At 34.3% G+C, this 14,334-nt stretch overlaps 2 protein-coding genes across 2 annotated transcripts in view; both read left to right on the plus strand.

The window, feature by feature from the left end:
* Positions 1-4,932: 4,932 nt before the first annotated feature.
* LOC101887563 (alpha-actinin, sarcomeric) overlaps positions 4,933-14,334 on the plus strand; it is a 65,222-nt gene continuing 55,820 nt past the window's right edge. Inside the window, exon 1 of the mRNA XM_020035511.2 lies at positions 4,933-5,083. The gene's annotated coding sequence lies outside the window, so the exon portion shown is untranslated. The remainder of the gene's footprint in view (positions 5,084-14,334) is intronic.
* On the plus strand, positions 7,804-10,368 carry LOC101887949 (protein ultraspiracle). The gene has a single exon (XM_005179903.4). The coding sequence runs from the start codon at positions 8,206-8,208 to the stop codon at positions 9,595-9,597; it is 1,392 nt and encodes a 463-aa protein (XP_005179960.1). The 5' UTR covers positions 7,804-8,205; the 3' UTR covers positions 9,598-10,368.

Consider the following 14,334-nt stretch of genomic DNA (forward strand, 5'->3'; position numbering starts at 1 on the left):
CCTTTTCAAACTTGGTATATAAATATCTCTTTCAACCTGGGATCTTATGTAAATATGAAATCTATGGGTACAGTCCTTGTGGTACCCTTCCCCATAGAAGTTCAACATTTTGATTATCTTTTATTCGCATAAAATTAGAATTTTTTTTTTGATTTTTTCGAAGAAATCCCTTATCTACTATATATGTAACTTAATTATATTTCAAAATTTTTCAAAAATTATTACATATATCCAAGGTACAAATACAAAGTAAATCTCATGCTTTCAAACGATTACAATTACCCCTACATTGTCAAATTTATATTTTGTAGTTCTTATAAGAATGGTCAAAATTTCTTTTCAATATCATGTTCTATATATCTCTTATGGTTTATTTCGCGACAAAAACTGTAGATTTTGTCGATGCATTCGTTACAATAAGCATTTTGAAAACACCCGAATTTGAATATTTTCTTAACAATTTTGTATTATTGAAAAGAAGACACACACATAAGCAAATGAAGTTGACATATTAAGCCAGAAAAATAAAAAAAATTAAATCATATGGTAGTTCTGCCCTACCTTGAATTCATTGTACCATGAGTTGGCCATGGTACAACAAAAAGGTAAAACTACAAAAATACAGCCCTGGGGCTATGCCCGCTTCCTGTCAGACTCATTCAAAATTATATACAACAAGTTGTTTTAATTTTTTTTTCATATTTTTCCTCATTTTTAAAATGATTTAAATAGCGCGAAAAATTAATAAAATGTCTGGATTTTTCTCTCAAAAATATGATCCTAACTGTTCAATCTTTCAATATCATGGCTTTGTTGGTTAATAGCTTTAATGTGCGAGCCGCAATTCACGTGTCTTCATTGGTTTTGAAAATATTTTTTTTTTCATTTTTCAAAACAATAAATACATACACAAAATTGGCAGAAGTCAGGCACACTTAGAAAAAAATTTTAATCAGCAGTTAGATCTACCTTACCTTTTTATTGTACCATGGGCAGAGCTACTAGCTGATTACAATTTTTTTTCTAAGTGTGCCCTACTTCTGCCAATTTTGTGTATGTATTTATTGTTTTAAAAAATAAAAACATAATATTTTCAAAATTAATAATTGGAAGAAATGTACAATGCGGGACACGCCTTGAAGCTATTCGCCAGTTTTTCCATAGATTTGAAAGATAAAACTGTTTAGATCATATTTTTAAAAGAAAATCAAGACATTTAATTCATTTTTCGCTGTGTTTAACAATAGAACGTAGTATATATACAATCATGGTAGAATTAAGAAGGTAAAGTCATGCAAACATATGTTTCCAATTGTTCGAAATTATTCGTTTGACAACATCTCATTGTCAAAATCATAGTACAATGAAATAAAGGTAACCTCATTTGAAATTAGCATTCCCAGCTCTGCATTTTCTGTAATATACCTTGTCAAATTTCAATGAATAAAAACAGTTCCCATATCTGCTTTTGTGTGTATTCAATGGATTTATGAATCTAGTTTTTGACAATGATAAAAAATATTCCAATCTAATAGGTTATGAGCCCATCAAGCTCGGATGAGAATAGAAAAAATTTGTGATTTATTTATTTATTTTTTTTTTTTTTTGGAGTTTAAGGAAAAAATTATATTGATTCCGCTATAAAGATATACGAAAGGTTATATGGAGGAAATCATCATGTATGGTGAGACAGACTAGCCAATTTGGAAGCGGAAGGTCAAGGATCTTTTAGATTTCTACGAGAGAGATCTGGATGTAGTAGAGAAAAGACTTACAAAGCTGGAATCTTTGGTGGAAGAAGCATGACAAGTTCAAGCAAGATAATACAAGAAGTGAAGTGATTTTCTGATCACAAACACAATCACGGATGACATTTTCATGAAGATAATGGATCAAGAATCTACATCAGCAATTTGAAGCAACTTCCAAAGATCAATCCTCTAAGATGCACACGACTCTATTTTCTTATGAATGGATAGGGGAAAATGCCGTTTCTACAAATATATCCGAGATTAAAAGCCTATAGATTGAAATCAAAGCTGGCTTAGTAATAAAAAGGGAATAAGAAATACCATTTATTATACGTGTTGCCAACATCTTTTGAACTGTTAAAATCTTGTTAGATGATGCTAACAGATGATGAAGACAAGTCTGAACTTCTTATGCAGCTCTGTTTTTTGAATGAAATTTCAAGAAATGAGAAGAATTAAAAAAATGAGAAGAAAAGCGGAACTTGTCACTACTGGAAAAAAATGGGGCATTGGATTAAAAATTGCCGTAAATGGAAAACCCAGTAAGATAAGACCATCAGATACATATCATTTAAATGTTGCCCTTCACTCTGTGTCGAATGAAGTTAATTTGAGCATATCTACCAGTTATTGTTGGATTGATAATAGCGCAATAAGGCACTTAACAAATTCAAAGGAATTCTTTATTTATTACCAAAAATTCAAAATACCACACTCAATACAATCTGCGGGTAAAGAGATCTTAAATACATTGGGTAAGGTAAAGCCATTTCATGTAAGTATACCCATCTCTGCATTTTCTGTAACTTACTGCAAGTGAACTGCAAGTGAAGCCGCAAAAGAAAGAATATGAATTAAAAGGCTTTTCAATGATATAATCAATTATTATTATTACTTATTATTACTATATTATTATTACTCCAATGATAAAATTTGAAAATACTGCAGCAATTCCTCTATCAAAGAACCCAGAAGGAATCACAGAAGATATAATGTCAATATGTTTCATCTGAAAATCAACTTGCAGTTCTAATGACCAAATCCCTACCGAAGCCTCGATTGCAATACTTATGTAATCGTTTAATGAATGATTGATGACAAGGGAAAGTGTTGAAATATGTGATTAACAAATTAATATCTACTGTATACCATGGTACAATGATATCAAGGTAGGGCTATGAAACCACATGATTTTAATTTTTTTATTTTCTTGGATTAATATGTCATCTTTATTTGTTTATGTATGTGTTTTATTTTCAATAACAATAAAATTGTTCAGAAAACATTCAAATTCGGGTGTTTTCAAAATGTTTATTTCAACGTATGCATCGACAAAATCTAGAGTTTTTGTAGCGAAATAATCCTTTAGAGATATATAGTGCATGATTTTGAAAAGAAGTGTTGACCTTTCATTCAGTTATCGCGGATTTCAATTATTTATTCAAAATAAATGCAACAAGTTGTTTGATTTTTTATTGTTTTGATACTAATTCTGACATTACAAGCCAAACAGGTAAACCTCTATACTTGCAATTTTTTCAAAGTTGGCCTACCTTCTCTTCATTGTACCATGCTGTATACTATATAGTGGATTCATAACACAGTACTCCTGATATTTATCTATATGTGTTCAGAAAATATTTTTTATATCCTCTTCAATAAAAATATTCCAATCTAATACATCAGTATCATTTGTTAACTTTCCCATCGATTGCAACATTGGAGAAAGTTTGACTTAAAATATCAATCATTTTGTGATTGTGAAGAAAAAAGGTGAAAAAAAACTCTGCTAATTGACATTTGTATCAAATTTTACTAATCTAAACAAGTATGATTTGATAGTTTGATTTAGAAATAGAGTCGATATAAATTGACTAGTTAGCTTTTAACCAATAAATCCTTATAATGTGGGTTAATACGGACAAAATGTTGTATCTAAACGCGTTATAATGTCAAATGGTAATGTCGGTCCACTCCTTCCGGTACCCCACAAAATGTCAAAATCTCTACAGAAAATAATTTACCCCATAATTACCCAATTAAAAGAGAAAGAATCGTAGACTTTTGTGAAAGTTTTGCAAATTCCAATTATTGTATCAGTGCTAGATAGATGATAGATGTGGAACTTGCCAAAAAAAATTTTGGTTAACTAGATATATCTCAATATTTCTTTCAACTAGAGATCTGAGGTGAATATGGAATTTATCCGCCCACTTCTTCTGCTATCTCCACTAAATTAGGCTCAATTTAAATCAAGATCGGCCAAGACGACTACTTCCGACAACAAACCCATCTCTGATTTCTGTGTATACAAGAGATTTAAATATTTGACAATGAGATGTTGTCAAATGATTGTGTTGTAATCCCCTTATTACTTGACTTAAAATTCTTAATTCTACCATGCTATTGTGTTTGGTTAGCTTTAAATTTCAAATCACAATTATTGCTCTGTTCCTCAAGGATCTCTGTTCCTCAAGGATCTACGATAACCAACGTAGTAAAAAGTTTTAAATTCTTGCAGTTCTGGAACAGGCCATATGTTTTTTTCGCAAACGTATGCTTTATTCCAGTACTACCAATAATCTACGAGACTTGCAATTTTCTTCGATATCATAGAGGGAATGTCGGTTGCCGTACTAAAAACTTTTAAGCTGGGAATACATAAAGCGCTTATTTGGCTGGCTTAAGTCATTGCTTTACATTATTGCAGTTCTGGAACAGGCCATATGTTTTTTTGCAAAATTATGCTTTATTCCAGTACTAGTAAGAATCTACGAGACTTGTAATTTTCTTCGATATCATAGAGGGAATGTCGGTTGCCGTAGTAAAAACTTTTACATTATTGCAGTTCTAACTCACATTTTCAACATTTTCCAAAAATGATCACATGTTTCCTTCGGAACCTCTCTCATAATTAGTCAACATATTGAATAATCGAAATGCAAATCAAAATTTATTTAAATTCACGGACATTGGCTAAGGGCTTACATCTGTCGACAAACGCTTTTATTGTGTTCATGGAAGCCCAATCAATGTAAAACCTATTTTTATATTGGCAACATTGTTCTTGTTTTGACGTTTGTTCTTTGTGTTGTTGAGTCGGAGTGGTGAGTTTGTTTTTGCATTTGCAATTGCATTGTGCAAACCGAACCTGCGTCGCTGAGAACAGAGCGCTGTATTTATTTTGTAATCTCATAAAATCGATAAATCAGTTCTAAAAGTAGTTATTGTTGACAGTGTTACAGAAGGAAAGCAGCAAGCAGTCTGTTAAAATAGTTAATTAAAGTTTTCTGTTCGTGAGTCTGCAAACGAGATTTTGATCAAGCCGGAATGTGAGTAAATTTGTTCTTCATTATTGGCTGAATAATAGAAATTGTGCTAATCAATGGACGTGGTGTTGTTGAAATGCATTTCAAGTATTGTTGTTGTTGCTGTTCTTTGACGCCGCTGTATTGCATATAAACAAATATCAGGTGTGGTGAATTGAAAGGGAGCCACTAAAGACAAGAGTCAAATTTGAAGTCTATTGTTTATATTAACCCCTGATGGACTGCAAGCCAAAATTGTAACATCACAAATAAACGGGTATGTGTGAAAGCCTCAATGCCGCTCAGACCATGCATTTATTTACTCGTTAGCAGCTACAACCATGGTACAATGAAATCCTGGTGGGGCATTGCTACCAATCGGTTTGAATGCTTTCCATTTGCCTGGCTTAATTTGTCCATGTGTGTGTGTTCTTTTCAATTATATGAAAATTGTTCAGAAAATATTCAAATTCAGTTGTATTCAAAATGCGTATTACAAAATATCTGTGGACAAAATTTACACTCTTAATGGCGATATAAATCTTTAGAGAAGTATAGAACATGCTTTTGAAGGGAAATTTTGACCTCTCATTTAATGTTCGCGTTTTTTTTTGTTTATTAATTCAAAGCCAATGTTGTTATTATTATTTATTTTTTTTTTTTTATAATAAACAACTTGTTGCATTCTATTTGATAGTAATTCTTGTGTTACAATTTATACAGGCCGGCCTCTTTACTTGCAAATTTTTCCAACTTAGTCTACCTTATCTTTATTGTACTTATTATTGTATTTATTAGGAGGAGCAAGTTGAGTTTAGGGACTATGATCGGGTCTGTATATTTTGGGCATACAATATCTTTTTTATTTTTTACCATGCGATAGTCTATATAAGGCCGGCTAGTAAGGCAGCATTGTAGTCTTCTTGGTCGACTTAATATGGGCTTTGGTATGACGCATATGTCCTTAAAAGTTGGATGAGGTTTGTTTTGTTTACCTACTCAAACAAAAGATAATACAAAATAGCTATAACAAAGCTAATTGAAGAAAATTGACATTGAAAAATAAGCACCAAGCAATTAAGTAAAAAGATATATATTTTTGAAAGGTAAATCTGGATGAATAAATCCGGATTCGAAAATGGCTAACAATTAACGATTTCTCAAAACAGCAATTGTGATTGGAATCATAGTGCAAATTATATAAGAAACTGTGAGGAAAACGTACACAAATTATTGACATTTCGTTCGATTTTGAAAACCTTGTGTAACACCAAATTATTGCGCCGTGACTAGTAACAATAAACATATGATGACATATACTGAACCAATTAAAAATTAACATCATTACGTAGCGTACGAAAATATTCATATTCCCCACTATGGTAAAATGTTTTGTAATGCAGATATGGTTTTATTTTTTTTATATTTTCTTGACTTAATATTTCAACTTTATTTGTTTTTGTGTGTGTATTCTTTACAATAATAAAAAAGATGTTCAGAAAATATTCAAATTCCAATGTTTTCAAAATGTTTAGAGATATAAAGAAGATGATTTTCAAAAGAAATTTTGACCGTTCATTCAGTTTTTTGATTTTCAATTATTTATTCAAAATCAATGCAACAAGTGGTTTGGATTTTTTATTCTGATAATTCTGACATTACAAGCCAAACAGGTAGACCCCCATACTTGCAATTTTTTCACCTTCTCTTTATTATACCATGGCTGTAAGAATAAAATGGTGCAGCTATTTATAGGAAGCCTCATACTAAATAAGTATATCCAGCTCTGCATTTTTTGTAATTTACAGACAACGACATTGTTGCAAAATAACCACATCCAAAATTAATTAATTAAGTGAATCCAGGCCTTAATTTTTTGCTGTAAACAGTTTTCGTGATAATCCATCATAATGGATGAAAATGCTAGAAAAAAACGTTCGCTTTTTTTATATTACAACAATTATGCAGATTATTTTGATCAAAAAATATATATTATAAAAAATTCCCTTTTGACAGCAAAATAAGACAAAATCTGGTCTTTCCGTTTCACTCTGTAGATACACTTTGGCCAATACCGATCTTAGTTTTGTCTTTTTGGTTATGAGAAATAAAAACAGGAATAATATAAACATTTGATTGGGCAAATTTTGGATTATACGGCAATTTACCTTATTAATAGACGTGTTATATGTCTGTTGACATAAATAATCAAGTAAAAAAACATTAGGCTCGGCCGGACCGAACTTTAAATACACTCCATCATTAGCTAAAGAAAAGATTTTTTTTTATAAAAGTTTCTGCATTTAAACGTATTTCACTTTAAACTGAAAATATCAGTGAGATCGGTAGGAGAATGTAGTAAAAGCTTTCAAAATACAATAAAGTGGGTGGAGCCGTTATATGGGGGCCATACCAGAACGAGAACCTATATAGACAATTTTGTACTACAAGGATTATTATTAACAATTTTTTCATAATAATTTATTGACATTATGTAACTTTCAACATTAAAATTTGTTTCATGGAAATGTACGCACAATTTATGTTCTGTGGCAAAACAATAAAATATGGTTATTGGTTTCCAATTTGCAGCATCTACACGCACCCATAAAAAAGTAAAGCATTCCATAAAAACACAATGTAAGTAAAACACAGATGCGATTTATTTGTATAATTATCCGGCTGCAAAGTTGACACATAAACAAATACAGACATTTGTTGGATATCATTTTTGCACCACACAATTGATGCAGTATCTGTGGCTGCATTCCCATACAGCAAAGGGTTAAACCAGACCAAATTGTGCATCGCTGTCATATCGTTAATACAACTGTGCATTGTTGGTGGTGTGGTGAAATACTCGCACTCAATTTAATTTACCTATGGTGAATTTGAGACGTGAGAAAATAAAATGTCGACGCGAAAACTTTTCATTCATTAGTCAGGCGGAGTAGAGACATTCTTTGTTTGTTAATGAAAAAAATTGAACGACGACTTCAACAATTGAGACTAGATTCGATATTCCACACGAACTTGGAGTGATTAATGTAGAGTAGTGACTCGCAGATTTTAAAGCTCGTTTTGCATCCAGCCAAAAGGACAGGAAAGAGTGTAAGAGCGAGCAGCCAAACAAAGAACAGATCAAAATGGACAATGACCAAGACCATTCCGGATTTCGGATGAGACCGATGTCACCACAAGAAATCAAACCGGATATTTCACTACTCAACGAAAACAATGCATCAAATTTTTCCCCAAAGCCTGGCAGTCCTGGTCCCTTTGGTGCGATTGACTTGCAGGCAATGAATGCTGTGGCAGCTGCTGCTGCCAACAATCAGAACCAAATGCTGCAGACTACGCCGCCACAACAACAGCTACAACAACAGTACCCTCCCAATCATCCACTCAGTGGTTCGAAGCATTTGTGCTCTATATGCGGTGACAGGGCCAGTGGTAAACACTATGGTGTCTACAGTTGTGAGGGGTGTAAGGGCTTCTTCAAGCGTACGGTGCGTAAAGACTTGACGTATGCCTGTCGGGAGGACAGGAATTGTATAATTGACAAACGCCAGAGAAATCGCTGTCAGTATTGCCGTTATCAGAAGTGTTTAGCTTGTGGAATGAAACGCGAGGCAGTGCAGGAAGAGCGCCAACGCGGCACGAGAGCTGCCAACGCACGGGCCGGTGGCTTGGGCGGAATAAGTGGCAGTGGCATTGGTGGCGAGGACTTCAAGCCAAGCAGCTCCTTGCGTGATCTTACTATTGAACGTATCATTGAGGCCGAACAAAAGGCCGAGACACTAAGCGGTGATAATGTACTGCCATTCCTAAGAGTCGGCAGCAATTCCATGGTTCAGGCTGATTATAAGGGCGCGGTGTCGCATCTTTGTCAAATGGTCAACAAACAGCTCTTCCAAATGGTCGAGTATGCCCGACGTACACCACATTTTACACACTTGCAGCGGGAGGATCAAATTATGCTGCTTAAGGCCGGCTGGAATGAGTTGCTGATAGCCAATGTGGCCTGGTGTAGTATAGACTCGTTGGATGCTGAGTATGCAACGCCAGGAGGCGGCCATGACAGTTCATTTGGACGCCGTTCGCCTGTGCGCCAGCCACAACAGCTCTTCCTTAATCAAAATTTCTCATATCACCGCAACAGTGCTATCAAGGCTAATGTTGTATCCATATTCGATCGCATTCTATCCGAGCTAAGTATCAAAATGAAACGTTTGAATATCGATCGCTCCGAATTGTCGTGCTTGAAGGCCATTATTCTGTTTAACCCTGACATTCGTGGCCTAAAGTGTCGCAAGGATGTTGAAGGATGTCGCGAAAAAATATATGCCTGCCTGGACGAACACTGCCGTACAGAACATCCAGGTGATGACGGAAGGTTCGCTCAGTTATTGCTCCGATTACCGGCTTTGCGTTCCATAAGTCTAAAATGTTTGGATCATCTGTTCTTCTTCCGTTTGATTGGCGAACGACCATTAGATCAACTGTTGGCCGAACAATTAGATGCTCCAATGTGTTAAGAGTTTCATATGGGGTTTCATGTGTGATGTATGCGATGAGAGTGCGTTGCATGAGGGTGGGCGTTAATGGTGAAACCATGCCGCAGGCAAAGCCTCGTTAGAGATACGCCCACTTTTGCAGCTGAAACTCTCACAATTCGAATAGTAGCATAGTTCCATTAAGCTTTTATCACTTTCTTGTTATAGTTCTTTTAGAGAAAACTAAAACCAAAACAAACAAAGACGATATCAGTACGAGTTCGAATAATTCAATGTCAGACGATAAGCTTAGAAATTCGGTCTACACATGTGTTTAAATTCGTACTTCATTTGCTGCTATATCTCCAATAGCCCATTGTGCTAACAACACGCAATGAGCCAACAACCAGACTCTAACCAATTGAATTTGAAGTGGACGCAGTACCCCAAGGCAAATGCCGCCTCTGTATATCTTTTTGAAACATTTTTTGGTTATTTTTAATATTTTTCTTAGTTCCCAATTGCTTTGATTTAGTTATATTTTGAGAATAAGTTCAGAGTTTATATTATTTCTCTTTCTACCTATTTCCATGGATAATTTGGTTTAAATTATATTGTGTCTATTACATGCTTATGTCTGTGTATGTGACTGTAAATTAAGAATTTAAATAATGTTCTAATATTAACTATTGTATATTATTGACAGTTAAAACAATAATCAATACCTTATATAGATACAAATAGTATATAAAAATATGAAAGAAACCGAAAAAAAATATACTTATTTTATCCTGTTGAATCAAAATTATCGAATTTATCTGAATTTTTAATTGTTAGATAACCTGGTTCGGGTTAATTGCTGATTTCAGAAGCATATGCGGTTACAAATCATTCTTTTGCAAAAAAGTTAAAAATAAACCGTTAAACTTGTCAAGTAAATTAAAAAAAGTAACAAATAGTGGTCAATTGCAGGCCTTATATTCAAAATATAACACTGGACATGGTAAGTGTTCCATTGAAATTTACGTTTTTGACAGCGAGAGTCCTTCAGCATGATCGAGACAATGCAAGTTCTTCAGGTAAAATTAATAGAGAAGTCGAATTTAAAGGAATTAGGATCAATTTAATTTTTTATTCCCTATAACACTATGTGTTGGGGGTATTATAAGTTTGATTGGGCCAAAAATTATGTGACACCTCGAAATATTGGTTTCCCACATGGGAAAGTATATATGGATCTTCCTATCTCGCCGAGCTGAGTCGATCTAGCTATGTAAGTCCGCTGTCCGTCTGTTCATGTTAATTTATAATCACTCTACAGGTTGTAATTATGACCCGATCCTCACGAAATTGAAAATGGAGGTGGGGTTAAGGTCAGAATAGAACCCTATTTCTTTTGGAGATGATCGCATAATATTTAGGGGGTGAAATGGACTAAAAACTGAAAAATTTCCTGATATTCCAGTTGCTCTACAGGTCGCAATTATGGACCAATCGACGCATAACTTAGCATGTGGCTAGAGCTTAGGGCTGGGCAGAAGCCTTCCAATTTTTATGGTCATCGGCTAATATTTAGTGGGTGAAAAAGGCCATGACATTTGTGTTAAATAAAATCAAATGTTAATCCCAGCGAAATCACAAATAGACGAACAGGTCAATCCTGACCGTTACGTAGATGACGATAGTAAATATATCGGATATATGTAGCGAAATATGTACAATACATATTTACAAAGGAAGGGAATGCTAGCTAAAATAATTATATATCAAGAATGGCTGGACCGATTTTGACAAATTTTGTCAATTCAGAATGACCTCTTGGCATTAAAAGATGCCAGTATTGATGTTAATATAGATTTTGTTGTATTTTGTGACATTTTTTTTTATTTTTTTCATATTTTTTATCGCATGTGATTATTTAAATTTGACTTATAATATTGAAGTGTAAATTTTGTAATATTTTTTCACCTTACAACACAGGTTGGGGTTATTATATACAGATTGCAGTTATCGTCCGATCCTCACGAAAATTTTCACAAGGGTAGGGTTAGGCTCAGAAGGGCTAGGCCAATTGTTTTCAAAGATGTCCGCAATATATTTAGTTGAAATGGGCCAACAACTAAAAATGTTCCTGATCCTGCAGCCGTTATAAACGTCACAAATAGAAACCAAAGGACACGAAATATCGTACGAAGTTAGAGTTTAGGACAGCGGGTAAAATGGATCACTACTTTTGTGTGAAAAAATAAGAACATTACGTACAGGCGATATCCGAAATATACAAAAGGCGAACTTCTGACTTTTTATGTTGATTTCGTTGACGAAATCAACATAATTGCAGACAAGCAAATCATATAGATGAGTCTCAATTTGTAGATGATCGCAAAATATTTAGGGGTTCAAACGAACCAAAAACTGAAAAAAAATTGCTGATCACACAATTGAAGCCAATCGACACGCCTGAGAAGAGAGTTAAGGACAACGAAGAAGTCTAGCATTTTTGTTGTTCATTGGATTATATTTAGCTGTAAAATGGACCCGAACAACTAATGACACGACGCAGTGCGTAAATATTGGACAAATGTCCCTGGTCAAATTGCTAAGGGTAATACTTAGGCAGTGCGAAATCTTCTAAAATGGATTTGGACAGGGGGCTTCTAACATATTGTAGTGTTGTAGGGTATTACATGGTCGGACCCGCACAACTATAGTCTATGCTTACTTGTTTCAATTTATAATAGTGGACAATTGTCAAAAGAAATAATCAAAAAATAATTATAAAAAGAAACTTTAAATATGCAATGTTTTCTGAGGCCGCGTTCAGGCACAGAAAACATAGGGATTTTATGTATTTTAGACATTATTACTAACTGAAAATTAGAAAAATATTTGATTTACAAATCAAATGATTTTTGAGTTTTAACCACTTCTAGTCAAGGGTATTATAAATTTGATTGAAATATCTTGATAATAAAATAGGCCCAAAGTCGGCAACGATTTTACATTTTAGAAAATGAAACGTTTGCTGAGCTGAGATAATGCCAGATTGATTGCTTTTCATTACGAATTTCTAATACAAAATTTATTTCAAAATCTGACTATAAGTGCGTTTACATATAGAATCTTTAACCCTGATAATTGAGCAATAAATTGATGCCTCCGTCTCCTTTACATGAAAATGTGGACTTATGAAAATAAATTTGGGGAAGAGGTATAACCACCTAAATTTCAAATACCAAAGTTGAAACTATGCCATTGAAAAAGAGTGTTTACAAATGTCACATAATTGGTCGATATAATAGACCACCTTCAAACTTGGCATGCGTGCAAACAGAAGAAGCTATGTGCAAAATCTAAGTAAAAAAGCAGTTAGTTCTGCCGGGTCGAAAATAATAATAATAATAAAATAAATAAAATCTATTAAAAATTCAGTTGAAATCTTAAAAATACTGAATATCGGAAGGTGCCGATATATGGGGGATATAAGATGTTGTGGACCTATATAGACAATTTTATTTAAGGGGATAAAGTACTCACAAGGAATTCCTTGTTTGGATTTTCAGACAATTCGATTGAAAAATGTGACTAAAATCATCAAAATACCGAATATCGGGAGGTGCCGTTATATAGGGCTATACGATATCTTGAACCTATATAGATAATTCTCTTCCAGGGGATGAAGTACTCAGAAGGAACTTCTTGTGTGGATTTTCAGACAATTCGATTGAAAAATGTGGCTAACATCATCAAAATACCGAATATAGGGAGGTGCCCTTATACGGGGGATATACGATATTGTGGGCCTATATAAATAGTACGCTGATGAAGAATATAACATTTCGTATCGAGGAGTTACAAACTGAATGACGAACTTGATAAACCCTCCATACTATGTATGGTGGAGGGTATAAAAATTTGATAATCCAGTAAGAAAAGGACATAAGTCGAGCGGGCGTTATTACTTTCAGATGGAACTTGTATACGATATTTGGTCCAAACTTGGCAGACTTTTTCTAGTTGAAACTTGAGACTGCTGTCATTTCTAAGCCACTCGTCCGACAGTTGTTAGAATTATTCCAGTGACTGCTCATTATATTATTTACAAGCGTACAAAAGCATTTTGCTTGGAATTTTCCAGAAAAAAAGTTATTCGTGATGGAATTCAAGCGTGATAGTGTGATTTCTTTGTATTTGGCTGGAAAACCACAAGTGGCTATCGTTAGAGCACTCCAGCATTTAAATGTGAATAAATCTTTTGTGTCTCGTACCATCGCTCGTTGCTGTGATACTGGTAGCGTAGCCCGACGACAAGGAAGTGGACGGAAGAAAACCGCAACATCAGCAGAAATGGTTCGAAAAGTAAAGAAGCGACTTGATCGAAACCCGCGTCACAGTGGCCGAAAAATGACTCGTGAGCTGAACATATCGCAATATTTCATTCGCAAATATTGAGAAATGAGCTTGAAAGAGCTAAACAGTTGCTTCGCTTGGCCGAAAGTGGTAAACTGCCGAATTTGGTTTTCTCCCATGAGAAAACATTCGTTGTCCAGCAGTTTATAAACAAACAAAATGATCGTTTTTATTTGCCAAAGAGGTAAGCTAAAAATGTGCACCTTCGGTTGGCCACCAGAACTCAAGCGCAGGCCATGGTGATGGTGTGGGCCGCCATAACAGCCGATGGTCGCCCTCCGCTCGTATTAATCGACCGTGGCATCAAAATAAATGCGGCATATATTTTTGCGAAAATATTCTGGAGGGTGTATTAAAGGCTTGAGCACG

The sequence above is a fragment of the Musca domestica genome, unplaced genomic scaffold (assembly GCF_030504385.1).
Source record: "Musca domestica strain aabys unplaced genomic scaffold, Musca_domestica.polishedcontigs.V.1.1 13, whole genome shotgun sequence".
NCBI classification, from domain to species: Eukaryota; Metazoa; Arthropoda; class Insecta; order Diptera; family Muscidae; genus Musca; species Musca domestica.

Coding starts and splice junctions, on each gene's coding strand:
- LOC101887949 (XM_005179903.4), top strand. CDS start 8,206: ATGGACAATGACCAAGACCATTCCGGATTTCGGATGAGACCGATGTCA.